At 40.0% G+C, this 27,945-nt stretch overlaps 1 protein-coding gene across 12 annotated transcripts; it reads left to right on the plus strand.

Annotated features, from left to right (window-relative positions):
• Positions 1 to 1,068: 1,068 nt before the first annotated feature.
• Positions 1,069 to 27,912, plus strand: ppip5k1a (diphosphoinositol pentakisphosphate kinase 1a). 12 transcript variants are annotated; one of them, XM_044030204.1, is made up of 33 exons: positions 1,069 to 1,144; positions 2,889 to 2,981; positions 3,686 to 4,181; positions 4,419 to 4,614; positions 6,131 to 6,221; positions 6,334 to 6,419; positions 7,775 to 7,929; positions 8,387 to 8,488; positions 9,309 to 9,470; positions 9,587 to 9,708; positions 9,824 to 9,925; positions 10,226 to 10,312; positions 10,402 to 10,477; positions 10,991 to 11,100; positions 11,359 to 11,444; positions 11,545 to 11,670; positions 12,852 to 12,973; positions 13,074 to 13,256; positions 13,474 to 13,615; positions 13,755 to 13,978; positions 14,473 to 14,600; positions 14,694 to 14,808; positions 14,908 to 15,015; positions 15,315 to 15,443; positions 15,529 to 15,660; positions 16,004 to 16,097; positions 17,735 to 17,860; positions 19,824 to 19,886; positions 21,605 to 21,655; positions 22,391 to 22,570; positions 23,851 to 23,988; positions 24,078 to 24,191; positions 24,336 to 27,912. In XM_044030204.1, exons 3-33 carry the CDS (start codon positions 4,038 to 4,040, stop codon positions 24,950 to 24,952), a joined length of 4,311 nt encoding a protein of 1,436 aa, XP_043886139.1. In that variant the 5' UTR covers positions 1,069 to 1,144; positions 2,889 to 2,981; positions 3,686 to 4,037; the 3' UTR covers positions 24,953 to 27,912. The 12 variants fall into 12 exon arrangements, with proteins under 12 accessions (XP_043886139.1, XP_043886138.1, XP_043886140.1 ...); XM_044030203.1 differs by lacking the exon at positions 2,889 to 2,981 and having other exon boundaries at positions 3,686 to 3,792; positions 3,899 to 4,181; XM_044030205.1 differs by lacking the exon at positions 2,889 to 2,981 and having other exon boundaries at positions 3,686 to 3,792; positions 3,944 to 4,181.
• The last annotated feature ends 33 nt before the right edge of the window (positions 27,913 to 27,945 follow it).

Raw genomic sequence — 27,945 nt, forward strand, 5'->3', positions numbered from 1 at the left:
TGTAAATAAATCTCCACATGAGCAATCTATGATGATATGAGAAAAAGGCTCGATTTTCCAGATAGAGAGACATTATACTACTGAGTTGATGAACACAAGTCAGTCAGTCAGTCATCATCTAACTGCTTTATCCTCCACCAGAGGGTCGCGGGGGGTGCTGTGCCAATCTCAGCTACATCGGGCGATAGGCGGGGTACACTCCATCGCAGGGCTAGAGACAAATGAGAAACTCTCACACTCACTCCTACGGTCAATTTAGAGTGTCCAATTCACCTAATCCCCACATTGCATGTTTTTGGACTGTGGGAGGAAGCCGGAGAACCCGGAGAGAACCCACACACACACGGGGAGAACATGCAAACTCCATGCAGAAAGGCCCTTGTTCCAACAGTGTGGCCCTATGAACAAAAGTGTTATAAATAAATATATAAATATAAATAGTAATATTATTATTATTATTATTATTGTTGTTGTTGTTGTTGTTATTATTAGTATTATTATTATTGTTGTTGTTGTTGTTGCTGATAATAAATTATTATGAAATAAAATAACTACAGAAATGCTTATTTTTTATTTACAATAGAATTAGTCATTATTTAATAAAATGCCTTACCATTTCTGTATGGTCTTTCCATTCACACATTGCTAATGAATGTGCATATTATCATTTTAATTAAAGAAACTGTTGTGAAGTGGATCAGTGGTTAAGACCGGTACCCTGTGTGCAAAAGTCATCATGGTTGCAATGGTCGCAGGTTCAACTCTATCCCTGGCTGATTGTACTCAATTCCATTGTAAGTTGCTTTGGATAAATGAAGTGTAATGTAATGTAATGTAATGTAATGTTGTTTACTATTTGTCTCCATGAGCCCTCACAGGTAAACTAGCTGCTAGTCTCAGTCCTAACACTAGAGGTCGCCAGAGGTACCCCGTCATTTTTGTCAGCGAGTGACTTACGTTGTGCTTATTGGCTCGTGTGTCGTAGGGTTACGCCTTCTTTAATGCGTTCTCTTCTGTCATTGGTCATTTTTGACGTTGCTCATCACTACGTCAAACTGTTGAAAAAAAGTGTCGTTCTGAGGCCAACTGTCAACAGCCTAAGGAAGGGAGCTCATGGCAGCGAAACAAACCTTAACTCGACACTGTGAGTTCATGATCAAATGTCTCTCGCTGATAATAGAAATGTCATCCACACTTTTCTTGTCTTAAGCGTTAACATGAATTATAGCACTGGAGTTAAGTATTTGCCTTACATGTAGGCCCATATCGTCGTTACGAACACCAGGATACTAGTTAGCTTAATGCTAACAGTGGCCAAATTTTGCTGAATATAATTACTCTGCTAAAATTGACGGATGCTACCGGGAATATTTTTGCAAACTGTACGAGGATAATAGCGGAGCACGGTGGAGAGTAAAATGAAAATTGTCTACTCAAGTGTCATACCGCTGTGGCTAACGTCTGTGTACGTATTTGCATAAATACAGTAAGTAGTGTGTGAGTGTGTGCGTGCGATAGCAGGGTTCAAAAGTCTGAAAGCTTTTTAGGAAAAGTTGACTCAGTTTTTTAAAGTAAAGAGATAAATCCTGTATTGTCATTTGTTTTTGCTGATCACCCTCTGCATTCAGGGTTAGGGTTAAGCAGCACCAGTTTTATACAGACCTTCACTGTTCATTTTCCATTGAAAATATGTTCCAAAGTGTTGTCATATTTCTGGGTAATAGGTTTATTTCTGTGTCTTTTTTTGCCAGTATTTGCAGCTCTGATGGTGCTGAGGGATGAAAAATCAAGGGCCTGTCCCTACCTGATTGTTGTAAACTTATGTTGCCTATTCAGGGTTGAGGATATGGACTGTAATATAATATTTACATGGGTCCCTGGAAACCCAGGAGTTGTAGGAAATGAAATGTGTGATAAACCTGCTAAAGAAGCATTGGCCGGGGAGATATTAGTTCTAAGGGTTTGTATATGAAAGGATGAATTTGTGAGTGTCTGAAGAAAATGCATTGAAACAGTGGCCAGAGGAGTGGGAGATGAAACAGAGACAAATTCAGTTATAAAAGTGGCTTTCAATTAAGTTAAAGTGAAGAGACAAGGTTATCCTATCTAGACTAGATTCTGGCATTGTGGATTAGCCAGCTATCTGAACATTATAGGATAACACTGAGATGGTCTGTGCCAGTGTGGACATGCTTTATTTTAATGTCACAAGAGAACGGCAACAGTTGTTTATTTAACTGACATGACCTGGGGCTTTCATGTGTTTCCTTAAAATCGGTTTTCAATATCGAAGAATTGCTGTCAAAGCAGCACCATTTTAAAAACAAGATTTTAATTAGAAAAACCTTTGATGGAACTGTGATGGAGAGTTGTGTTGAAGGACTTAACTTGTAAAGGATTATAAAAATAAGGACTTTGATGTGTGATGTGAGCTTTGAACTGGTTGAAGAACTTTGAACTTTTAAACTGTGTTGGACAGTGGAGGGTAGCATTACACCTGTTGGTGTATGGCCTGCTAGAAATGAGTAGAAAAAGAAGACGTTGAACGGTGAAAGAGAACTGCAATCAAGAACTTAAAACTGTGTTGAATAACTTTGAACTGAGGACAGAAAACTTTTTCTCCTGTCGGGCAGCATTGCACCTCTGCAGGAAATAATTAGAAGACTCCAAAATTGAAAACTGTAAGCCTTCAGAAGTAGAGTGTGCCCATCACACGCTCTCTTTGGTAAATTCTTCAGTCTGCTAGTCTGATTAGATGGTGTCTTAACCTAATCTGAATCTCCTCAGTTATTGTCAACTAAACAAAGCTGTCACAGTTATGAACGAGATGAAAAAACCTGTAATTTATTGAAATTACCTCTGCTACCGTTCCTGCTCTGTTACACCAGGTAGCTGTGAGCGTGCCTCAGCAAGGAGTCCTGAGTCATCTGGTTCAAGGTGTGGACAGGGTGGAGGCCAAAGAAAAACAAGAGTACAGCTTTGTAAATATCAACATTTATTTATCTATTTATATTTTTAATAGGAAATTGTAATATCCTGAGATTTTAGACAGAACAAAAAGACAAAATGTGGCGAGGAAATGCAGCCTTTTTTACAGTTTTATTTGTGTTCTGTCAGCAGGAGAGCCCTAACGCTTTGGACACTTTGTTTACTGTTTCATTTGGCCTCGTCTGCCTTGGCTGCTGCTGTGAATAACAAGTATTTTTCTTCTGTAACTAGTCAGACTTGAGTGACCGTGCCTGATGGCAAAGTGGTTTGTTATTCAGATGTTTGTCTCATAGCGTGCAGAGGGGTAATGAGTAGTTGAGGACATGACCACTGCCTGTCCTGTCTCCATGACTGGCTAATGTTTAGTGGTGATAGAAATGCAGAATGGAGCTAATGCCTCTGTTCTTTTGTAGCACCAGACTGCAGAGTCAGGGTAAATACAGTATGTCACAGTCGAATAAGTGTTGGAGGTAATTATTGGTCCAGTACATGGCCATTTCTGCTTATATATATATATATGTATATATATATATATATATATGTGTATATATATGTATTCGTTGGTTTTATTTCTAGACACATGTTTTTGCTGTTGGAACTGCAGAAACTGCCATTTCTTCTATGCTAAAAATACACATATTCAAAACATGATCAAAAAAATTATTGAATAATGTTAAATGTTTTGTTTCTTTTGTAGGACTATCAGTTTTCCATAAAACTGGAGGAAAGTACTGTCTTCAGACAATTGGATCTTAGGTCTCTAAGCTGCTGAAAGAAGGCCTGTAAGAAACCCAAGCCATTTATGTGAGTTGTGAAACTGCTGAATGAAGAGTGAGAAATTTGATTAACAACATAATAGGAGACAGTTGGCCGATTCTACCCATCTGCCTTGCATACCTTCATCTCCCAGCTCTGCTATCCAACTTAGGCAGAGTGGAACTGTCCATTTTCCCAGACCTTGTGCCCTCCCATTGGTGACCCGCTCTGGCAGCGCGTTGGTGGACGTCGATGGCGCGGTGGGATGCTGAAGGTTGCTGCGGGGGACTGTAATGTCAGAGCCCAACAGCTCGGGTGAGAGCCGGTGTGGCACTCCCAGATTCTTCTTGGGCTGTGAAGATGATGAGAGTGAGGTCTTGGAGGACAGCATGAGGACAGACATGGATCTGTATGAGGACGACGAAGACACAGACTCGGTGGGAGACTTTTGTCACACTACATACCCTCTGTTATAATTCTTTATTGTCTGTCTGTTCTCCCTGCAATCAAAGCCAGCAGGAATGCCACATACCACTAATTTCTTTCAGAAAAGATTAACAGATACAGCATCAATCGCTACCAGAGGTTGAGTTCTTAAATATTAGAAACATAGCGGTTGTTTTCTTGATCCTGGCAGACAAATCATAAAATGTTGCTCTTTTTCCTCTCCTCAGCCCCCAGAGCAACAGATTATGGTGGGCATCTGCTGCATGATGAAGAAGTCTAAGTCTAAGCCAATGACCCAGATCCTGGAGAGGCTGTGCAAATTTGAGTACATCACTGTGGTCATCTTCCCAGAGGACGTCATCCTCAACGAGCCCGTGGACAAATGGCCTCTGTGTGACTGCCTCATTTCCTTTCACTCTAAGGGTACAATGCACACAAACACATGCTGTACACTGACGGTGCTTTCAGTGCTTTTCATTTTGTTTAATGAACAGCAAGAATAGTTTGTTCCTTCAAAGATGTACCTGTATTTTCACAATTGTTGTTTACTTGTGTAACCCCAGTTCTCTCTCTAAGTAGCATGAGTGAGTGTCTCACATTGGGAATGATGTTCAAAAGGGACAAATGTCCTAGGATACGCCTTATTAAAGCATAACCACACTAAGCACCTTGTGGGCTAGAGAAGGGGCTGTAACATCCAGCCTGTAAAGTCTGGTGAAGGTGTGTAGGGAAGCCCAACTCACCACAGTACAAATCTCCTGGATGGAGATTCTTTTTAAAAAGAGCCCATGGCGAGACCCCAGGTAGAATGTGCACACATCCTCTCTGGTGGCTGCAGACCCATAGATCTATAGGCCAAAGTGATAACATCAACAATCTAATGAGAGAGACTTTGCTGGCCCAGGTGATTATTTGCCCAGGACACAAGCTGTTCACTCTTTGCGTAATGGTCTTACCGGACACAACATATGCAAACTACGGTGAACAACACTTTAAGCAAGGTTAAGTTTTACATTAATGCATTCCACACAAAGACTCTACAGGTTAGTACTCTGAAAGGGCATTTATCTCACCCACTTTGTTGAGGTGAAGCAAGAGACAGCAACAAGGCTGACTTAAAAGCTAGCGTTTTTAAGTCTGTTCTATTGATTCAAAAGGTGAGACTGAAAGGGTGTTTTAACACAGTGGGTCCCAGACTGAGACCAGTGACTTATGAACGAAGATTTTGGTGTGTACCATTCATAAAACGACAGACCAAGGGATGCAGTCCCCCTTCCAAAGTTAATGTGGCTGGCCGAGACAGGTACTTTTTGCCCCTGGAAGGGCTTTCCATCAAAGTCTGAGCACCATTTATCAATAATCCAGCCATTTTCTCTGATAAAGAGACCTTGAGGAGGCTCTTGCATTCTGGATGGTCTCTTATTTCACCAGGAGGGAGCCACACAGCCCTCAGATTAATCCTTTCATGGGCAAGGCCCACACTGCTAGCCTCTCGTGCATGAGGGGATGAAGCATTTCTCCCCATGCTTGTGACATTAGATCTCTGCGTATTGGCAGAGGCCAATCATTTACCAATAGAATAGCTGCAATATCTTCGCCAACCAGTGTTTCGATGGCCATTACGGCACTATGAAGATCATCAACAACCCCTCCTCCTTCAGTCTGGACTTCAGGCCACAGGATCCTGAGCTTAGCAGAGGCACGTTTGCACACGCCTTGCAAGGAAGGATTCCACCGTACACGACACTAATGCTCCAGCCAATACTGGCTGGCAGAATTCAGTAGGAGTTTCTGATGAGGTCACACCAGAGGCATACACATTTGTGAAGCACGAAACAACTGCTTTGAAAGAAAACCATTTTACCTCAGCATTTCAACATTGAATTAAAAAATAAGGCTTAGCTTATTTTGTTGAATTATTTCAATCCATGTAAACCAGGCTTCCCATTGGACAAAGCAGTGAGCTACGCCAAACTTAGAAACCCTCTGCTCATCAATGACCTGAACATGCAGTACTACATACAGGACAGGTAATGGTACATGCCTTTACTTCATATTCTTGTATTCACAAAAAGTATCCATGCAAACTAAAGTAAGGCTAGAGAAAGTATAATTGTGTATTTATTTTGTATGTTTTAACAGGAGAGAGGTATATCGCATCCTGCAGGAGGAAGGGATTGATCTGCCGCGCTATACTGTGCTGAATCGTGACCCAGATAAACCTGATGGTCAGTGTGCTTTTTTTTTTTCATTGATGCATTTTAGCACTTTAAATGTTATACTTAACGGGAAGTTTTGAAAATACAGTGCTGACTTTATTACTCTTCTTATTTACCTCAGCCAAGGAGTCTTTGTTTTAGGATTACACATGAACTGATTTTCTTAAAATTCCATGTGAGGGTAGGGCAATATGGAATTAGATTTGTGTAAATAACACTTAAAACAAATTCTTAAGAAATTATGCAGAGATCATTATGCTGTTCAGGTGCTCGAACAACACTACGTTATGGTGCAACGTAAACATCTGACTCAAACTGTTATCCCCATGATGTATACATGTGTGAAAGACGACATTCTAACAAATGTCGTCTTTCCAGTGTGTCAGCAGAGAGCGTCGCTATAACCTGTGACACCTGGACATCACTGTCAACGCAGTCGTACCTGTTGTTTATGGTGAAGAGAAAAAATTACTGTAATGCAAGGACTGTAACGTCCTGCTGGATGAATTCGGAGTTAGTCAACAGCGACTTTATTGCAGAAACTTCACGGTTACTTTCGGCCACAACCACGCCAAAAATAATACAGCCATAAACATTAGCTCTGCATGGAACCTTTGCTCTCATCACAGTCACAGTCACAGCAAAGTATCTTTGCATCGTTCATATTTGCAGAGATGCAGAGGTATTTCTGTGGCCTCCCTCCACTACCATGCTGGAATGAAAGCATTTAATACAATTCTGTGTCTGAAAAGCCCTGCAAATATTATTATGGTTGGTTTGTTTTTAAATGCTAATTAAATGGTATTAAACTATGTCTCATTATAAATTAATAAAAAATTATGATGGATAAAAATAGACTATGATGCAATTTTTACAACCCTGTCCATCAAAACGATGGACAGCTATAAAGTTCAGCACAAGGCTGCACAAGTATACAGTGAAACAGTTTATATTTTAAAAATTATAGTTATCTAAAGTTTTTTGTACATACTGCCCTGTACTATAGAGAGAGTGTATTGAATTGACACTGTGGAAAGCTCAGCGGCATTGGTGGAGGTTTGCTAAGTCCCTTCTCTAGTTCAAGACTGCATTGTTTTTATTTCAGCTTGTGGGTAAATATAGTATCAAATGTGAAACAGTCATCAGTGCTGTCATATGAAGTTACACAGAGACAGTCCCTGGTGCCATGAGCCATTAGATGTTTTGAATCACTACTGTCCTTGAGTAATAGTGCAGGGCTGCAGTCCTCAGAGTGAGAGAGCTCAAGAATAAACACTGATGGGTCCGACGTCATCTGTGTATATCATTGTTTGTAACAAAAAGGTTCCTAGCAAACAGAAACATTTGCTCTGTGTGTTTCTCAGAGTGTAACCTGGTGGAAGGTGAGGACCATGTGGAGGTGAATGGAGAGATATTCCAGAAGCCTTTTGTTGAGAAGCCTGTCTGTGCCGAGGACCACAATGTCTACATCTACTATCCCACTTCTGCTGGTGGAGGCAGTCAGCGTCTTTTCAGAAAGGTTTTTTTTCTTTTCTTTTCTCCTGTTCTCAACCCAAATTCAGTTCAAAGTTCCAGAGCCAGTTATGATGAAAGTGACAACTAATTACAAAACTCAAAACTCAAAACTCGTTTTGAACTGCAAAGTACTTTTTTATTTCTAAGCCATTCAACTTTTCCCACACCAGTGATCTCAGGACCATTACACTAATCCCCCATTTTAAATCTTATTAATCAGGATGAGAAGGATAAGACCTTCAAGCTTGATTATTCAGGTGCAGTCTAAGTTTATGAAAAACACTGCTTTAAATCATCTACCAAAGATATATTTTCAAATCTATCATTTTTTTCAAAAGATGTGTAAAATTGTTGTCACAACTGTAAGCAGCAACCAGATGTGTCATTTACTGTTTTCAAAGTTGGAGCTGCAAAACTATATTTAGACAGTAATTTGTTTCTACTCATTGTTATTTGTGCAGATTGGGAGTCGAAGCAGCGTATACTCGCCAGAGAGCAGTGTAAGGAAGACGGGCTCATACATATATGAAGAGTTCATGCCAACCGATGGCACAGATGTTAAGGTATAGTATTGATTATTATCAAAGCAGTAACTCACTTTGAAAACGTAATATGGAACTTGTAAAGGCAACGTAATTTATTTTGTCTGAAATGTAAAGGTTCCATTTCATTTTCCCATTGACAGTATTATAACACTCACTATTGGGGTTCTGCTAGAGCTTCTAGGCTACCTGAAATTCCAACAAAATTATCAATAAATTCACCTGGTTCTTGGTTAGTCAAACTCGCAAACCAATATACATAGATATGATAATATACATTTGACTTAATGGTGCCTTTTAGAGTGTGGAACTGTTTAGAGTGAACAAAAATGTTGATTTATGAAACATAATTTCCTCAATGCACATTTCAGATAAATGTGGGAAATACATTTTCTGAACTAGCCACTCCCACTTTGCATGGTAATTGTCTTTCTATTTTTCAATAATAATTACCTCCACCCAGGAGCTCTTGGTAGCAACTGTATGTTTGAATATGAGCAGCATAACTTAAAACATTTAAAGGATGGACTTGGATGAAATTTTCTGGTAGGTTATGACCCACAGAAGAAATTATTATATTTTTGTGGTAAAGAAGGTTTCAGGACATTTTTTCAATCATTCAGTGAGATAAAAGCGTGTGTTGGCTTTGTGGGAAACAGCCAAGTATTTCTCTAGATCAGTGTTTTCGTCTTTCAACTGCTCCCCAAGGGGTCACCGCAACGGATCATCTGTTTCCGTCTTACCCTATCCCTCATGTCCTCTCTTGTTGCACCAACAGCTGTCTCTGTGGTTGTCCTCTGCATTCTTTAAAAAAAATAACTGGTTGTATTATGTTTCTTAGGTGTACACTGTGGGACCGGACTATGCTCATGCTGAAGCCCGCAAGTCCCCAGCTCTGGATGGGAAGGTGGAGAGAGACAGCGAGGGCAAGGAGGTTCGCTACCCTGTCATGCTCTCTGCCATGGAGAAACTGGTGGCCCGTAAGGTTTGCCTTGCATTTAAGGTGAGTAAAGGCATGCTGATGATGTAGTGTGGTTAGTCTCTGTTTGTTGTTCTTTAATTGTTAACTGATGCTGTTGCAGCTCCACATCACTGAATGAAATGTGTTCTCCTCTGCAGCAAACCGTTTGTGGCTTTGACCTTCTGAGAGCCAATGGTCACTCCTATGTTTGTGATGTCAATGGATTCAGTTTTGTGAAGAACTCAATGAAGTACTATGACGACTGTGCCAAAATCCTCGGGTACCATGTCTATTTGTTTTGTTTTTCCCTGTCCTTGTCTTGTTTTCTCTTTAGCCTGAGCTGGCTTTAGTTCATTTCTAATCCATTCATTTATTATATCTTTACTCCTCTTTAGGAACATTGTGATGCGTGAGCTGGCTCCTCAGTTTCAAATTCCTTGGTCCATCCCAACTGAGGCAGAGGACATCCCCATTGTTCCCACTACTTCAGGGACCATGTGAGTTGCAGTAGAACTAGAAACATTTCCAGTGGTGGTGTGTCCAGTATATTTCACATTAGGTTGAACCTATAAATATCAATGTTTTTTTTTAATTACAGACACTTAAATTGTATTTCAATTTAATAGAAAAATGTCTGTTATGAAGTGGATTTTATGTGATGAATGTCCGTACTATAGACCTTCATGCAGAGTTCTGCTAAATTGTTTTATTTTCACAAAATCATTCACTCACTTTAGAAAATACTAACTATTATTTTAAATATGTTTGTAGTTACAATTTTCTTTTGTCCTCTTCAGGATGGAGTTGCGCTGTGTCATTGCTGTCATCCGACATGGAGACAGAACGCCTAAGCAGAAGATGAAGATGGAAGTCCGCAACCCCATGTATGTAAAATCTGATGTTTCTGCTTTAATTGCAGTGACAGATCGTTTTCTTTTGATTATTTATAAAGCCATGTTTTTGATTCGTCCAGGTTCTTTGAGCTGTTTGAAAAATATGGAGGATACAAAACAGGGAAAATAAAGCTGAAGAAACCAAAACAACTTCAGGTAAAAAACAGTCACACACAGTAATATATAAGTCACATATATTCCAGTCCCAGAATTTAAACATTTTATACCATCAACCCTACACTGTTTTACTGTCAAAATAGATGCAAGTAGATATCACACAATTTTAATGCTGGTGTATCTTTCCCTTTGCACTGCGATGAAAGATATTTTAGAAATCTTTTTTCACTGCCTATTCACTGCCAATTATCAGTGGTGTGGGATAGTAATGGATGTACTTTTGAGATAGTTCTTATCATCCTTTCTCAAAATATCCACATCCCAGTCTGTACAAAGCCAATCTTTCTTCATGCAAAGATGTCTGCTGTTCTGGCCTCATTAGTGAGCTGTCTTTCTTTTTGCCTTTTGTCACCATAGCAGTACTTAATGATTCACCCCCATCTACATGTCATCTTAAAAGCCTCCTGAGACTGTCTGAACAGAAGTCTGTATTGCTTTAACTTTGTGTGAACATGTATAACGTCTCTGACAGCTTTTTACTCTGAACATCAGGAGGTGCTGGACATCACACGGCAGTTGTTAGCAGAACTAGGACAGCACAATGACTGTGAGATAGAAGAGAAAAAGTCCAAACTAGAGCAGCTGAAGACTGTTCTGGAAATGTAAGTAATAAGAAAACTGGTTCACTTGTTTAACCATTGTCCCCAAGACAATATAACCTGTAGTGTGTACTGGAGGAAATGTGTGCACAAGTTCAGTTATTTCTGGTAAGGAAACATACTGTTTTGTATTAATCATACTAATATTATAGTAGCCATTATAGACATAATTGTTTAGAGGTAGAATACAACCATGTTTATACATAAATAGTTCTAGCTTTTAATGAGTCTGAATTTGTTTTGTTTTCTAATGCTACAAAGGTATGGCCATTTCTCTGGGATCAACAGAAAAGTGCAACTAACCTACCTGCCCTATGGGCAGCCCAAAACCTCAAGTGAGGAAGAAGGTATGAGCATTTTCTTTTCACCTTCTACTTTTACCAAGATACAAGATGTCCAAAAATTTGAAGTGGGTATGAATTATCTTCCACCAATTTTGTTTTTCAGACTCACGGAAGGAAGGTCCGTCTCTGCTGCTGGTGCTGAAGTGGGGAGGAGAGCTGACTCCGGCTGGCAGAGTGCAAGCTGAAGAGCTGGGAAGGGCTTTCCGCTGCATGTACCCTGGGGGACAAGGTGAAGTGCATCTTTGTGCTATTTCTGCTGAAACAATGTCATGTACACATGTGGCTGTTGACTGCTTCTCAAGATTATATTGCAATTTTTTTATTACATGTTTAGAAGTTGAGGGTTAAACCCATCTGGTAATGGTTTCTGTAATTATAGACTGTGGCCACTTATTAATGAGACTTTAAGGCCCCATTCAGGTCACACACAGGTCTGAATGTGTCCTCAGTTCAGATCACAGAAAGCACATGCAAAGGTGGTTTGAGATCGCATGTGGCCACATTCCTGAACTACATGAATGTGTAGCACAGATTAGAGACCACCCTCTCAGCTGACATCTTCTGACCAGTGTAAGTTTCAGATTTGGTTTTTTGTTTGTTTTTTGTGTGCACTAATTAGCACTAATATGTTACATAATCATCTCTACAGTCATAAAAACATGTTTGTTCTCAAAACAGGCATGAGGTTATTGTGTATGTGAATAAATGCACACATTCAGACCGTTGTGGTTGAATGTTTACTTTTTTACCACCCCGCTGAGCAGTCATTAATTCCCATGAGAGGAGAAAAGAGAGACATAGAATATGGGTTAAAAGACCACTGTGTTCCTCTCCTCTCTGTATTTATGTGGTTCTGATTCTTTTTATACATCAGTCAATGCTCTTGCACTGTTAACTTGGATAAATTGGTTAATTTGGCAGAGAACTACAATATGAACACATAAAATCATATAGGTACATTGATCTTGTAACACTTGAGGATCGTTGAGACTGAAAAACATTAGGCTTTAGAACAAAGCTTTAATCAATAAAAACCTGGACAAGAAAACTTCATAACTTCAGAAAGTCAAAGCAAATAATCATAGGATATTTAAGAAGGATCAGAGTGGCAGCTGGGATGCAAGAAGATCAGCAAGCTATAGCACAGAGTGCAAGTACCAATACCAAGTGTTATGAAAGATCAGATCCTCTACACACACTATGATAATATTTATCCTCAGTCATTTTGTTAAACGTAATAATTGCAGTTTAGTGTATTTAATCATCAAATAAATTCATTAATTCTGCTATCCATTTTTCCCAAGTTAGTTATTGAAGAGTACATTGGTACCATGCCCTTCCTACCTTTAGGTGAACTTAAAACCAGTACACAGTTTATTCACTAACATTGTGTGTTCTGTGTTTTTGTAGGTGACTATGCCGGTTTTCCAGGATGTGGGTTACTGCGGTTACACAGCACCTACAGACATGACCTGAAGATATATGCATCTGATGAAGGCAGGGTGCAGATGACAGCGGCAGCTTTTGCAAAGGTATGCAGTGTCCAGAGAGCAGGTTGTTCAACCTTCTCATGTAAAAGTTTGATTCTAAAACCTCAACTTTTTTGTGTGTTGATGTCGTTTATGTGAACAGGGTTTGCTGGCTTTGGAGGGTGAGTTGACACCCATCCTGGTGCAGATGGTTAAGAGTGCCAACATGAATGGGCTGCTAGACAGTGACAGCGACTCACTGAGCAGCTGCCAGCACCGTGTCAAGGCCAGGCTCCACGAGATTCTGCAAAAGGACAGGGACTTCATCGAAGAGGACTATGACAGGGTGATTGATTAAATTTGTTCATCACTGAGCCTTCCAAAGTTTCCTTTTGAAGGCTTTTGAAGATTACTCAGCACTATTCGGTTGACGATTGTGCAAAAATGCAGTGAGCCAAATTGTATCAAACTTGGTGTGGGGATGGTGGCACAGACCAGGAAACAACCTCTTGCCATTTGTATTTGTTCTGCTGTATCATTTTCTCCTTTTCTTTGTGTGACAGCTGGCCCCGACCTGTAGTGACTCTTTGATGAATTCAATGAAGATGGTCCAGAACCCAGTGGACACTTGTGACAAGGTCTATGCCCTCATTCAGAGCCTCACGTACCAAATTCGCAAAAGAATGGAAGACCCCAAATCAGCTGGTGAGTTAATTCCTCTGTTGGCTCTAGTGGGATGATGGTGATAGATCTACTTGACTTCATACAGCCTCATCTGTATTTTGTACTTGTACAAATGTTCCACTCATCTTAAAACTATTTGTCCTCCGTCTTGTCTCCAAAGACCTACAGTTGTACCACAGTGAAACACTGGAGCTGATGCTGCAGCGCTGGTCCAAACTTGAAAAAGACTTCCGCATGAAGAATGGCCGCTATGACATCAGTAAAATACCTGACATTTATGACTGTGTGAAGTACGATGTCATACACAATGCCTCTCTGGGCCTGGAAGACACACTGGAGCTGTTTAGGTTGTCTCGAGCTTTGGCTGACATTGTTATCCCTCAGGTGAGAGATGGGTACCGGAAGGAGGGAATAAAGAGCAGGAAAGGCAGATGTTTATAGAGTAAAATTACAAAGCAATATTTTCAAGCATTTTGTGCATAAGGTTGTTTTTTTCTTTTGTAACTGTCCAAGATGATTTTAGATAACCAGAAGAAAAGCCAAATAACTACTTTACCTACTATAATTCTGTTCAGAAATTAGCTAAATCATTTTTTTATATATATTTTAAAGTTTGTGAAGTCCTTCACATTTAAAAGGTGAAAAAAAGACATGAAGGAAAGTTCAATAATCAAGCTCAGACATTTTAAGTGTTGATGATTTACGATTAAATGTTGATACATTTTGAACTTTTTCTTCTCTCTTAAAAATAAAGGTCCTAAAATTAGTGTTAAAATGTATTTTTTTTAAAAGTGTGTTAATAAGACCAATTGACTGTTTTTCACATTTAAACTAAGAAAGCAATATCACTCATTTATGTGCTTTTTTTGTGGTTTTAGGAATATGGCATAAATAAAGCAGAGAAATTGGACATAGCATATGCCTACTGCCTCCCACTGGTCAGAAAGATTCGGCTTGATCTACAGAGGACCCATGAGGATGAGTTTGTCAACAAACTACATCCTCTGTGAGTTTGATTAGTTTTGTTGTTGTAAAAAAATATTTGCACTTTGACCTCTTGAGAAAAAAAATTGAGATTGTGAAATTGACTTGTTTGCAGGTACTCTCGTGGAGTCCTGTCTCCTGGACGCCATGTCAGGACACGTTTGTATTTCACCAGTGAGAGTCACGTCCACTCCTTGCTCAGCTTTTTCCGCTATGGAGGCTTGCTTGATGTAAGAAATCAGCACTAGTGATTGTTAAGTTTCTCAAGGAGGGATTATAGGTGAAGCTAAGGTTCTCTTTTTGTGTGTGTGTGCATATGTGCTTAAAAGGAGGAGAAGGATCAGCAGTGGAAGCGTGCCATGGATTACCTCAGTGCTGTCTCTGAACTTAACTACATGACTCAGATTGTCATCATGCTATATGAGGATAACAATAAGGTAGGAGGGGTGTTATTATTTGTGTTGTTTACTTGCACCTGCCTATCTGGTCATTTGTTTGTGTGTAAATGCACACATTTTTAATTTGCAATTTAGTTTAGTTTAGTAACAATGGTCGTTTTAAATAGTAAATAACCACTATTTAGCTATTTAGCTGCTTAATTTTTAGTACAAAATCAGGATATTTTATATTCCTCAAATCAAAATTCTGGAAAATAAGTAATTTCACTTGATTGTCATGTGGGGCAATGGTTCAGACAATTTTTAAGAATATCTCAAACACCTCTGTTCTTCTTAAGGACTTGACCTCTGAGGAACGCTTCCATGTAGAGCTTCACTTCAGCCCAGGGGTCAAAGGTGTTGAGGAGGAAGACAACGCACCCACTGGCTTTGGCTTCAGGCCCGCTTCTGCAGAAGTAGCACGACAGGTATTATCACGTCCTAGCATTTTCAGCAATATTCTGCACAGTCTTCATAATTCTTTGTCTTCATTTGCTCACTCACAACGAGTAGAAAGAGTCGGACCCTGGCAGTCTTGAGGACCTCTCACGAGATGAGACGGACCGCGCTGGGCCACTGTCTGAGCCAATCACTATTCAGAAGAGGTCTCCACTTGTACGCAATCGTAAAACTGGATCCATGGAGGTGAGTGTCACAGACTTAATGCACATAATAAAGCATTGTGAAATCTTGTTTCTGAACTCGGTCTTCCACTGTGGGCTTGCAAAGTTACAGCATATTTTATTATCAAGCATTAAATAACAAACCTCAACAGAGATAGTATAATTTTCAGAAACTTATTTAATAGTGATTTTTAATAGTTCCAGAGTTTCTCTTTTATGGTTCTGGCCTTTCCTGTTGCCCAAAATCACATTTTACTCTGCAATTTAGCAGCCATTATTGAAGACTGGTTTGTGTAATATCATATATGCCAGTTTTCCTATTAATCAGTGTGTGTGTGTGTGTGTGTGTGTGTGTGTTCCACCAGGTCCTGTCAGAGACGTCATCGTCTAAAGTAGGCAGTTATCGCCTCTTCTCTTTCTGCACACGTCAGTCCCCTGAGATGAAACAAAGTGGATTAGGTAGGTCTCCTCATGCCCTGTTTCCATAGCAACCATTTATATAGACGATGCAGAATGAATCTGAGTGAGAGGTGCAACTTTCTTAGGATGAGTTTTGACTACAGTATCCAACAGTGCACACAACACTGGGACATGCAGGCAGGCAGACAGATGAACATATACCTGTATTTGTTAAAACATCTGCTTGGAAGAAAACTACTTTCCAAATACAATAGGTGCTGATATATATGATTATGTGCTGATATATATGATATATGATTACATTACATTACATTACATTACATTGTAATACAAATGTAAAACTAATGTAATATATATGATGAAACTAAATCTGAATTTCATGCCAGTTTTTTGTTTAAATAACAAACACTTATATACAAATACATTGGTTTGTACTTAATAATAATCCAGTTTGAGTGAATTGAGTTGAAGAATTTAATTGCAGCTTCACACATGTGAACTAAACGATAAAAATCATGATCTCAATAAAAAATGTTCTCTGCGGAGGCTTTATATTCTATTTAATTCACATGCAGCATGTTTTTGATACACTGATACGTTGTTTTCATCAATCAGTTAACAAGTCTGGGCTGAGGGAAAAGCAGTGGTGGAAATCCATTGTTTTTATTTTATTTTTGGTTGAATACATTCATTTATTCAATGCGGCTGCAGCACCTTTATACATCTCTGCAGCACCTAGGTTTGTTTTTGCTTAATTAAAAATGGATGCTAAAAAAGCACAGCCCCTCAAAACGTCTCTCTGCCTTCTTCCATGCGTTTCTCAAGCCTGTTTAGATGCTGCATGTGAATGGCCCCTTAAACTTTACACAGGTCCACACAAATTAAAATGTGCGTTGTCCTTTTTCCATGGCAATGAACCTCAATCTCTTCCCCCTCAGCACAAGCCTGAATAATTGACTAAAGCTTCTTTTTTTTTTAATAGCTCTATTGCGTTGTCATACAGTGGTGAAATGTTGTCTATCTTAAATATTGCAGTTAAACATTTGGTTGTGTCAGAACTAAAGCACAACATCTTAATCATGACACTGCTTAACACTTCAAAAAGGGGGGGAAAAGTCATAAGAGTCTAAGGACTAGTTGCATTTTTTTTATCCTTTTCCTCCAAGCTCTGTTTTTATCTCCATTCTGCTCTATTTTCCTTGTACCGATGAAGATGAAAGGTACAAGGAAAATGTAAAGTAGATGCTTAACACATTGAATATGTAACAAACTGCCAAAGTTCAGTCTGTTTTTTTTCTCCTCCTGCCTCTTGTGAGCCGTGAAAAACATAGAGAGGGAGATCTTGGTCTAATTTGTATGGTCTCTTCTGGGTTCTTGAGTCTGTCTGCCCTGTCTGTCTTTTTTCAGTTTTTCTGTCTCCTTTTCTCTCTTTCTCAGATTCTAATTGATTCTAGTTGTTTTGATTCAAGCCTAGTTTATACTACATGATTTTCAGCCCAATGTTCCAGTTGCTTACGAAAGCCCCCAGTGAGTGCTTCATTGTCAGTTGCCAATTTCTTTGTGCAAACTCTTCAAAGAGATGATTCAAAAAAGCCACCCAACAATCTGGTCATGTAGTGTGAACTGGGCTGCTTAAGCATGTTATCTAGTTGTGACTAACCCCGCCCCACTCGCAGGCTCTCAGTGCGCCGGGCTCTTCAGCACCACTGTCCTAGGTGGGTCCTCTAGTGCCCCTAATCTGCAAGACTACGCACGTGCACACCGCAAAAAATTCTCCACTGGCAGTCTATCCTACAAAGACGGTACGTGTTTGAGACCTCAACTAACTGCACAGGGTTGGTAGAAGTTCAGTGTCTTACGCATTTTCTCAGTCCTAAAAACATAAAATACTGTGAGTTGGACCCTGCGAGGTAACTGGGCACCTTGAATAAAATAGGTAGAAATGTGCACTGCATATTATGTTAAGCATTAAGTAGTAGTGAAGTAGTCAGACAATGTCTAAAATAGCAGAAGAAGAACATATTCAGAAAACTCTCACCACTCTATTGTTTTACTTAATATTAATGTTATTTTCAAGAATTCTAGAAATTATAGACTGGCTATAAATAAGTTTAAAGTAAATTAAGATTCAGCCTTAATAACAAGGCTATGAATCTATGACCATACTTGCCAAAAGACAGAAAAGGCAGAGAATGAATGAAAATATAAGATATTTTGATGGATGAATATGCCACTAGAACAGGTTAGTTTTATCCAATTTAGGTGACACATCATCAAATGAAACGTTTACTAGAATTAAAAAAGCACCATCATAGTCATCTGTGCCAGTGGATATTTTCGACATACATCACTTTGACTATGATTGGCATTTTTCCTTTACCATTTCTGTACATGCTGACTCATGGCCAGTTCAGTTTTCTAAACCCAATATACATGGTTCATCAAGTTTTTCTTTAGTTTGTTAGATGTGAGAGGTTTGATATATATATATATATATTTTTTTTTTTCAATTCTAAACCAAATGTATGATTTCCGTCAGAGCTACAGCATGGAGGTTATAAAGTAGCTGTTCAGTTTGTGTTCATTTACTGCCCTTCAATCCTAAGATTATGATTTCCTGTGTTATCTTCTTTCTGGCATGCTCCATGGCTGCATTTACCTCTCATTGCAGTCTTTCAGTTTCCATTTCTCTTATTGGGACTACTACTAACGAAACATATATCTCCCAGAGACAATGATCATGACAGTGATCATCTGAATTTTACATTCTCATCATAAACTTTTTCCAATATTTCAGCCCCCTCTGCTGATATCAGGCAAACATTTTTAATATTATACATGAAAGGAAATTATGAATTGTCAATATTCAGGGCTGAACAATGCATCAAAACATGGTCAACGTTCTTGGCCACAATTGTGTGGCTGAGGTGATGTCTTTTGTCCAGTAGGCGTCAGTGTGGTGTCATACAGAATTTCTTTCCTCTCGGCCTTCATCCTCCTGGTTGTCTCACATTGCCTCGCGTTTGGTCTTTGTCATCCATCTTGTTATACCATCATTTTCAAGAATCAAATGAATTATTGTATTTTCCATGCAGTCAGTTTGCCTGAATTGCAGTGTAGCAGTGCATGCTCCTCTGAGTGCAGCGTTGGTTTCATGCTTTTTGAATTTCTTTCCATGCTGTAGCACCAGTCAGGTTCACACAGTTGGTATTTCTCACTGTTGTTGTCTTTGTGTTACAGAACATGACACCAGTCAGAACATTGTCACTTTAAGTGGGCTTGTTGTTAAGCTTGTCAGTTAGATTTCAAGTAGTAAAATGCAAGATAACCTGAATAACTCAGTTCACTTCAGTTTCAATTGCACTTTGTGTGCTTGGACCCAAATGATGGGCTTTTTTCTGTGTTCTTGTCACCTCCTAAGCTATAACCATTTTGTTTCACTTGGTCATCTATGAATGTTCCATCTGATTCTTGATCCGCAGCCACCTTTGCACATCTCCAAATTTTTAACATTATGGAACCTGGTAACAGGTAGTTTGACATTAGGTACAGACCATTTTTGACATTAGGTGCCTGGTAACAGGTATTAACTTCCGGTATTTCTAATTCTTAAACCACTCTTTCGCATATAACCTATACGTTAACCTATAGCTATACGTTGATTTTTACACAGTTGCATCCACATTGGAAGATAAAAGAGAAATGATTAAACAATGATTACTGTGGCTCATAGTAACACTAGTGATTTTTTTTTTATTTCCTCAGAGTTGTTGTCTATGCCGGCAGTAAAACGATTTTCTGTGTCGTTTGCAAAGCATCCGACTAATGGTACGTCTGCTTCTTTCAAGTATTTTTCCACTCCACCTCCCTTTGTCTTGCATGTCTTCAGTTTATTTTTACCTTGGGTTTTTTTTCACATGGCCCTCCAGCATACCAGGTTTCCATTTTAGTTTTTTTTTGTTTTCTAATTATTGACATTTTTTTCCTCATATGCTTTGGATTGTTATTTTCTAACACAACCTGACATTCTCTTTCTAACCAGGGTTCCCACTGGTCATTCAATTTGTGAATTAGGAGATGGGGAATGTCAGCAAATTTTTCAGCAGCATCATTGTAGTGATGTGCAAAACACAGCCATCTTTAAACTGCTTTTACCCATGATGAAAAGCATTAGATCTCAAAACAAAACATTTTCTCAATTAAAATCTTTTTCTGTCTTTTATAGCAATTAACACGAACCATGCTCGTAGGCTGTGATCATTCCATCCCGCCTTCATACATTGATGATAATAGACCTCATTAAATCACAGTGAACACATGATATATATTTCTATTGCCTTTGCGTTTTATGTATTTAGCCCATTGTGATTTATTTTGATAATATTTTTAGTGTCTTGCAGTTTGTCTGTTTGAGACCAGTTTAAATTAGATTCAGCACAGTCCCACTTCTCTTTGTTTGCTTGAGTTGTTAAAGTGATGACATAAGTGGACACACCCACTCTCTGTAGTGTGAAAGTTAATTTCCTTGGCACCCAGACTGTATACTGTGTAATGTTAACATATAAGTGTCCAAAAAGAGCTGCCCCTGGGGCGTAACCTAAAGGCTGCCTCCTCACAGTTAAAAGAAAGTCTGACAAATGAAGGTAATATCCACGGCTGGAAATACATTACATGGAAAACTTAACCAGTGTAAGTGAAGTTGAAATGTAATGGGGGTTTTTTCTACTCAAACCTCAAGTCCTTTCTGCACAGTAGTACTGTACCTGTCATACATAAAAATCTGACAGAATGTGTGGAATTTACCTTCAATCAGATTAGGAAAACCAGTGCTCATTTAAAAAAAAAAGAATTCCCTTTTTACCCTTTTAAAACCTCATTTGTCCCACACTGCTCAAAACGTAGCACGACAATGGAGGTTTATGATGAACCAAGGGTGGGAACCCTGTTTACAATTAGTCATCATTACCCAATAATTCAGTATTTTAACCCTTCGCTTGTCTCCTCTCACTTCACCTCAGTAAAGCTGTGATTACTGTTAAATCACAGCTGACTCAATCGACCAGGATCTTACTGCCAAACTAGGGCTCACAGGGACACAGGGTTTTCTGTGTTTTCAGTACACAGTGGTTCAGTATTTTCAAGATTTGAAAAAAGAGCAAATATTCAATTATTCATTAATGATGAAATACGGTGTAATTTAAGTATTTTTTTAAACAACAGGTATTACATTGTTCTGAGTTACTTCCGGTACCTGCGTAATCAAGCATTTTTCCCTCTTTCCACAATCTGAAGACTATTAAACAGATTTAATGGACAGTAGTAGTCAGTTGGGATTTTGTTTATGTTTTAAGTCTCTGCTTTTGAATTGAATAGTTGAAAGTTGGAGAGCTGTCTGTCGTTTTGGTCTCGGTATTGTGTATTGGTGGCAAGTTTTTGTGAGAGTCACTCTTATAGCCAGAGCTGTGACATGTATGTACAGCAGTCAGATCTCATTTATGCTACACATACACACAGTGTTTTTATCTTACATGTGTCATTTACCACAGGAACACAAGATGACACGTCAGTGGCTCCACCTCTCTGGAGCACTGCAACAGGTATGGCGACCCCATTGATGCAGTTTTGTGTTGGCACCTGCTCCAGCTTCGTCTGAGTGTCTGAAAAGTGATATGAAATGGTGGAAACAAAATGTATCTATTATGCCTGATTTATCTGCGTCTGCAGTGATCCTTTGGAGAGGGGGCTGAGAGTCGGCTCTTATTTTGGGCTGTGCTGCTTCTTTTAAATGTCCTGTATCACACTTGCTCCCTTGTGAGTTTACTTTACAGATTGGAGCAATGGAATTGGTAGTGTATAAATTTTAAACGTGAAGCTTGGAAACTACAGAGGAGCAATATGGTGTTTTTTTTCCCCTGGTTCTTGTTCTGAGCTTCTCTGAAGAGCTGGATTGTCTTATTTTACAAAAAAATGCTTGAGATGAGTTTGCTGTTTCCTGATTGTTGGCTGTTTGGGAAACAGCCTTGTTAAGCTGTTGGCTTCATTTGCAGTACTCTTGATAACATACTCACACACATATACACACACACTTCCCCTTCCTCCTCTTTCTTCTTTGTTGTATACCTACCTACTTGCTCCACTCTCCTGTATCCTCTCATCTGTATTGTACTTCGCTCCTTTCCTCCTTCCGTTCTTGCTTGCTTACGTCCTATTTTTTCATGTCCGTTGTACTGCTCCTCCTCCTCCTCCTCCTCCTCCTCCTCCTCCTCCTCCTCCTTCCTCCTTCCTCCTCCTCCACTGGTGTGTTCTTCCTTGCTCTCCCTCTTCTTCCTCAGAGCCCTTTGAAGAGCACCATGTGGCCCAGTTGTTGAGGCCTTTCTCCACCGACCTCAGCCTGGGCCGCCGTCACTCTCTGGACAGGGCGCTGGCCCACCACCTCCACCAGTGCTCCTACCACCTTCGTCTCTTTCGAAACTGGCTCATCTCCGGCCAGGACCCTCTAGAGTACCTCTACGGTCAGCCCCTGGCCCTGTCCTCCATACCCCCAGCCTCATGCCCTGTCCAAGCACTGCTCACAGTTTAGTTGGGACTGTGCTTGTTCTGTGGTTGACTCTTGTGCTTTGCCTCTTGATGTTTCTGCATGCTTGCCTGTGTCTGTGGTCATGCAGATTGCAAGCTGGAGTGGTGTGAGCTGTTTTGGGACTTTTGGGCCATTTATTTATTTGCCAAACGCAACATTGATTCTCCCCCTTTGCAGTGGTGTCAGCTGCCCAAATCTTCTCTTATCTAAACTCCTCTTTTTTCATGAAGCCTCATAGGTTCTTAAACCCTGTAAGGCTAAAGCAACATGTGCCCCAAAGTAATGTAAAGTAAGCACATACACTGTACATTCCCCCAAACATTGTTAATCAGTCTACATTACTACACATAGTTGTGCATTTTTGTGGGCTTTATTGTAACATGAATATTATTATGTTTAAGTGACACACCCTCTTTCCATTAAGATGTCTCTTTACTTTCAGCTGTAAGCAGACAACATATCATCTCCATCCTGCCCCTCCATGTCATATAAAGACAGAACCTGTTATTCATCTACATTACATCCAACTGCACTTGGATTAAGGCTGTGTTTTACTTCAATTTGAATGCCAATTGCCCCCTTTCCTGACCTTAACCAGCATGTGATTCCTGCCTGTCTGCTGTACACGTGGCTAACTCACACCCTGTGCAGATGAACACTGTACAAAACATCCTCTTTGGAGGATTTAAACAAGTGAGGCAAGCTGTGGTTTGACGCTTTGTGAACGGCTCTGGTGAAATGCGGCTTGTTTATAAACTAACAGTGGATGAGGTGATGAGATGTTTGGACTTGAGCTGTGGTCTGGACAGCTTTGACCGCTGTGTGCTGCTGTTAGAGTTGCAGCCTGTGTGAGCAGAAAGGCAGATGTCGTGTGTTTTGGAGACCTGCTTGCTTTTGCAAATGGAGCCCGATGTTTGGCTCATGTAGGTGTGTTTAACCAGTTGATATGGTGTCATGTTGTCTTGGCTTTTAGCATGGTTTTTGCTACTTGCCTGTTTGGAAATGAACCAATGAGGCTGGTGGGAATTCACAGCGGGTTTGGTCCCGTCCAGAATCATGAACAGGATTTTTGAGCACTGTGTTGAGGTGTAGTTTATGGTTGGCTATGGTGCATTGGTGTCAGATGACGTGGACCTGCTTGCTCCTCCTCTGAGAGCCTTGTCAAACTGAGGGCTGATGTGCCTGCGGGCGTCATGTTTTTCTCCTCTGCCGCAGGCTTTGAAGGCTGCTCCATGGTGCCCTCCATCTATCCACTCGAAACACTGCACAACTCGCTGTCGCTAAAACAGGTCAACGAGTTCCTCACAAAAGTGTGCGAGAGTGCCGGGGACCCACACTCCAGGACGACCAGAGGTTAGACGACAAACCTAGATTTCACGTTATTTTTAAAAAGTGTCATCATTGCTTCTTAACATGACTTGTGTTCCTGTTTTTCCCTGCAGCTCTGACAGCCATGTTTGGCACACACAACAATCCCTCCGTAGAGTCTTACATCCCTCAGAGAGTCCTTTCTTCTTCCATCTCTCTTAGATCACGTTCTGACAGACCTCCTTGGTGTGAGTATCACAGCAGTTCCAGTTCCATAGTAATAGACATTTAAAATTGATAGTAAAAAACTAGACAAAACACTTTGTTCTGTATTGTATTTATTCTCACTCCCTCTCATACTCCCTGTGTGGGTTTGTTTTCTGTCCCTGCAGACAGCAGTGGTCCATCCAGCACAGTGTCCAGCGCTGGGCCGTCTTCTCCCACCACAGCTGACACTTCACCACGCTTTAGTTTCAGTGATAAAATTTCCCTGACCCCTCAGAGCAGTGAAGAAACCCACTCCTCTCAAAATGCTTCCACTCAGCCAATGCCTGCTGTTGGATCACAGATCCTTGACCCAGCTTGCCCTCCTGTCTCAAACCCTGTTGAGGCCCCTTTGACTCCAGATAACTCACCAGAAGATGACGTGGTGACTGGTCAGCTGCCAGATCATCATCAACACATGCAGGAAGGGCCAGAGGTGACCTCTGCCTCTTTGGATTCTCTAATTCCAGATTCTGGCCTGAGGCCGGCCTGCTCTGCATTAACTGAGCTTGCTCTGGGCCGAATGGAGGGTTACTGCCTGCCAGGCTCTCTTCCTGTACTGCTGGAGCTTAGAGAGAGCAGCAGCGAGGCCGGCTCCAGCTCCCAGACACCCCAGTCTCCCGAAGGACCTGATGAGTTCTTTGACACCCAGGAGTCCATGGAGCTATGGACGGACAGTCCAGAAAGCCTTCCTCATCCTGAGACGCCTCTGGAGCTTGGAGCCACTCACCCAGTGAAGCCATAGGGTGAAAAATTCCAGAACATTATACTACATATATATATATGTCAGAAACTAGTGTGGTTGCATCGTACAGTCATCATTCTTGTTGTCAATCATGAGCCAACCAAGCCTTTCCTCTATTCTAACTTACTAACTGTGTGTTGTAACTAGTGCTGGACGGTATGACCAAAAATGTATATCACGGTACTTTTCAAAATTTCAACGGTTTTGGTTTCATGGTATACAAAAGAATCATGCATGAGCATAAGTGAGTGCTCCAGCAAGAGAGGCACAGTTGAGTGTGTGTGTGTGTGTGTGTGTACTCGCTCATATGCGAGTGGCCGAGCGCAAGAGACGCATCCAAGTGTGTGTCTGTTAATGTAACTGTATACATTCTTGTTACTGTCAGACTTGATTTCTGCTAAGGTGGTGGAGTAAATTGATCATTCCTGCGATTACTACCCCAGTTGCATGTGTGGTGCAGCTGCGAAAGGGCTGACGAACAGTGTTTTGCTACGCTGCGTTCCATTTTTCATATATCTTGCGGTATACAAAGTTCATATCATGAAAAAAGAAATATCATTTTCGGTATGAACCGGTATACCACCCAGCACTAGTTGTAACTATGGGCAGCTCGCTGGTCCTCACATTCGTCCATGTTTTGGACAAGTGTGATGATGCCATAATATGTGCCGTTCCCTTTTAAAAAGCACATCGGTGACACAGCACTAACATCACTGAGCCTCCTCTGGACAGGCCACTGGCTCAGTCCATTTGTTTCTGAAGATGTAGCAAGCAAGTTCTTTTAAGGTCAATTTTTATTGTTTAATGGGGGAATATGTATGAAGTCATAAAATGACCATCATACATCATTAGAGATTAGAAAAACATGTGTGGGGGTTCTGGTTTGTTGCACCATGTATCATGGGTTTGTCATTCAAACACAACAAGCTGCAGCTATGGGTTACAAATGCTTCGATTTACCAAACCTAAAAGGTCTCACTACCCCATCTTAAAAAAAAATTAGGGTCTGAAGTGGAGATCTGTTAAAATATAGATGGTTGAAAGTTGGTCACAGACAGATATGCTGGTGTGGATCATTTTCTCTTGGACAGGGAAGCAAAACAGCTCCGGCTAAGGTTAGCTAATGCTTTATATTAAACATATATTATATTCCTACAGTTCATTTTTGTCTCTGCCTCTCCCTGACAAAGGAAAATGAACCAAGTAGCTTCAATGTTTATAAAAAAATAAAACATGGAACAGTACTACACTGAGTTACATTAGGTTAAGTACAAGTGCAGCTCCATGTTTCTTTGTGTAGGAAACTTTAGTGACCACACACTGTTAACTAGTTGATACAAGCAACCGTTACTGTAAACAGTTGGACAACAACTTTCCCTAAAGCTGCAGTTGTTGATATTTGGCCACTGGGGGAAGAAAAACAACATCACCCCGGCAAAATTCTCTTGGCAAATTCATTTTTGTTCCGTTATTAAGTTTCACATTAGGTGCTCCAGCAAGTCTTTAGAAAAAAAAAAACTACTCATCTGCTAGATGTTCCACTTTATTCAACAACTTTTTGTTACTGTAGTCTTATACGTCTTTGAGTGTTTTCACATTTAATTGAGTTGATTTAGTTAATTCATAGTGATACTACAACTTAATGGATTAATATACTGTTATACTTTCTTAGCTTTAGCATGTACTCTGGGACAGCTGCAGTAGTTTGGGAGTTTAGGGCAGCCACATTTTGTTGCTGAGCTTTTCTGTTTGTGCCACATTTGTTGCAGGAATGAATAGACTTGCTGCTTTTCTGAGAAGCACAGACAGTGACTTGTAATTTGAAACTGACAGGAAACACAGCCGGTGGCCGGTCTGTTCTTCATCATACGTCTGTCAGTCTGTCCTGTGCTGAGTATCACTGGTGGTTACATCTTTTGCACCTTTAATCGGGATTTATTTGTTCATGCATCATTACTGCCAGTTAAATGTGTACGTTTAAAATGGAAGTAATCTCCAGGTCAACCACGTGTGCACTGCTTACTGCCAAAGTCTTTAAGCCTCATCAAAGATTTAATATAATCAGTGGGAAAAGATGTAGAGAAGATATTTATTTTGAAATTACAGCTTGGAGAGAAAAACCTGGTATTTTTATTAGCCACATATATAGCCAGAGCTATTGTATATTTTTGTAAAATCACCTCACTTTTTGGGAAAATGTAAAAGCTAATCGCATTTTACCTCTGAACAAACAGGTTTTACAATCAAGCAGCTTTATTATGGCAAGCAATTATATGTAGCAGGTATGTGATCGCGTGTGTATGTGTGTGGGGGGGAGGGGGGGTGATGCACACATGCTTGAGAAGCAAATACGAGAACGAATATACTGATTTGCGAATCTGTGTTTATTTAATGTTACAGTGCAATGAACTGTAGTGGTGTAAAATACAACTAAGAGTTGGTAAAAACAGTAAAAACATGACACCATAGTCGGCGTGTGCATGTTCTTGAGCTCACTGTTTTTGCTGTTTGTATAGCAGGTGCTGATTCCTTCACACAGATCAAGCGCACATATTTTGTCACCTCCAGTAACGCAGGTCATCTTTGTTTGATTTCTTTTAAGAAGCCTGTCATTGTCTTAAAAAAACAACATTATTCTGGGAAATGATGTGTTCTGTTTAACAGGACTTTATTTAAAGAAATGGCTTGAGATCTGTGTGGAGAAATGGAGAGACTGTGACTCTGTTTACATGGACAGCAGTATTCTGACATTAAGGAGATCTGATTAAGTTACTGCCTCGTAAACGGCTTTTTCTGATTACATTATGTAAACGGGAATATGACTGCAATATGCTTATAGCAATTTATGTAAACATAATCTGAATGTTTTATTCAGAATAAGGTCAACTGTTGGTTTAATAGTGTTCATGTAGTCTAATATTAACTCAATGAAAGAATAAAATAAAAACAATATTCTCATATTTCTATGATCTTTTCTACATTTATTGTTAAAA

The sequence above is a fragment of the Solea senegalensis genome, linkage group LG7, assembly GCF_019176455.1.
Source record: "Solea senegalensis isolate Sse05_10M linkage group LG7, IFAPA_SoseM_1, whole genome shotgun sequence".
Classification (NCBI taxonomy): domain Eukaryota; kingdom Metazoa; phylum Chordata; class Actinopteri; order Pleuronectiformes; family Soleidae; genus Solea; species Solea senegalensis.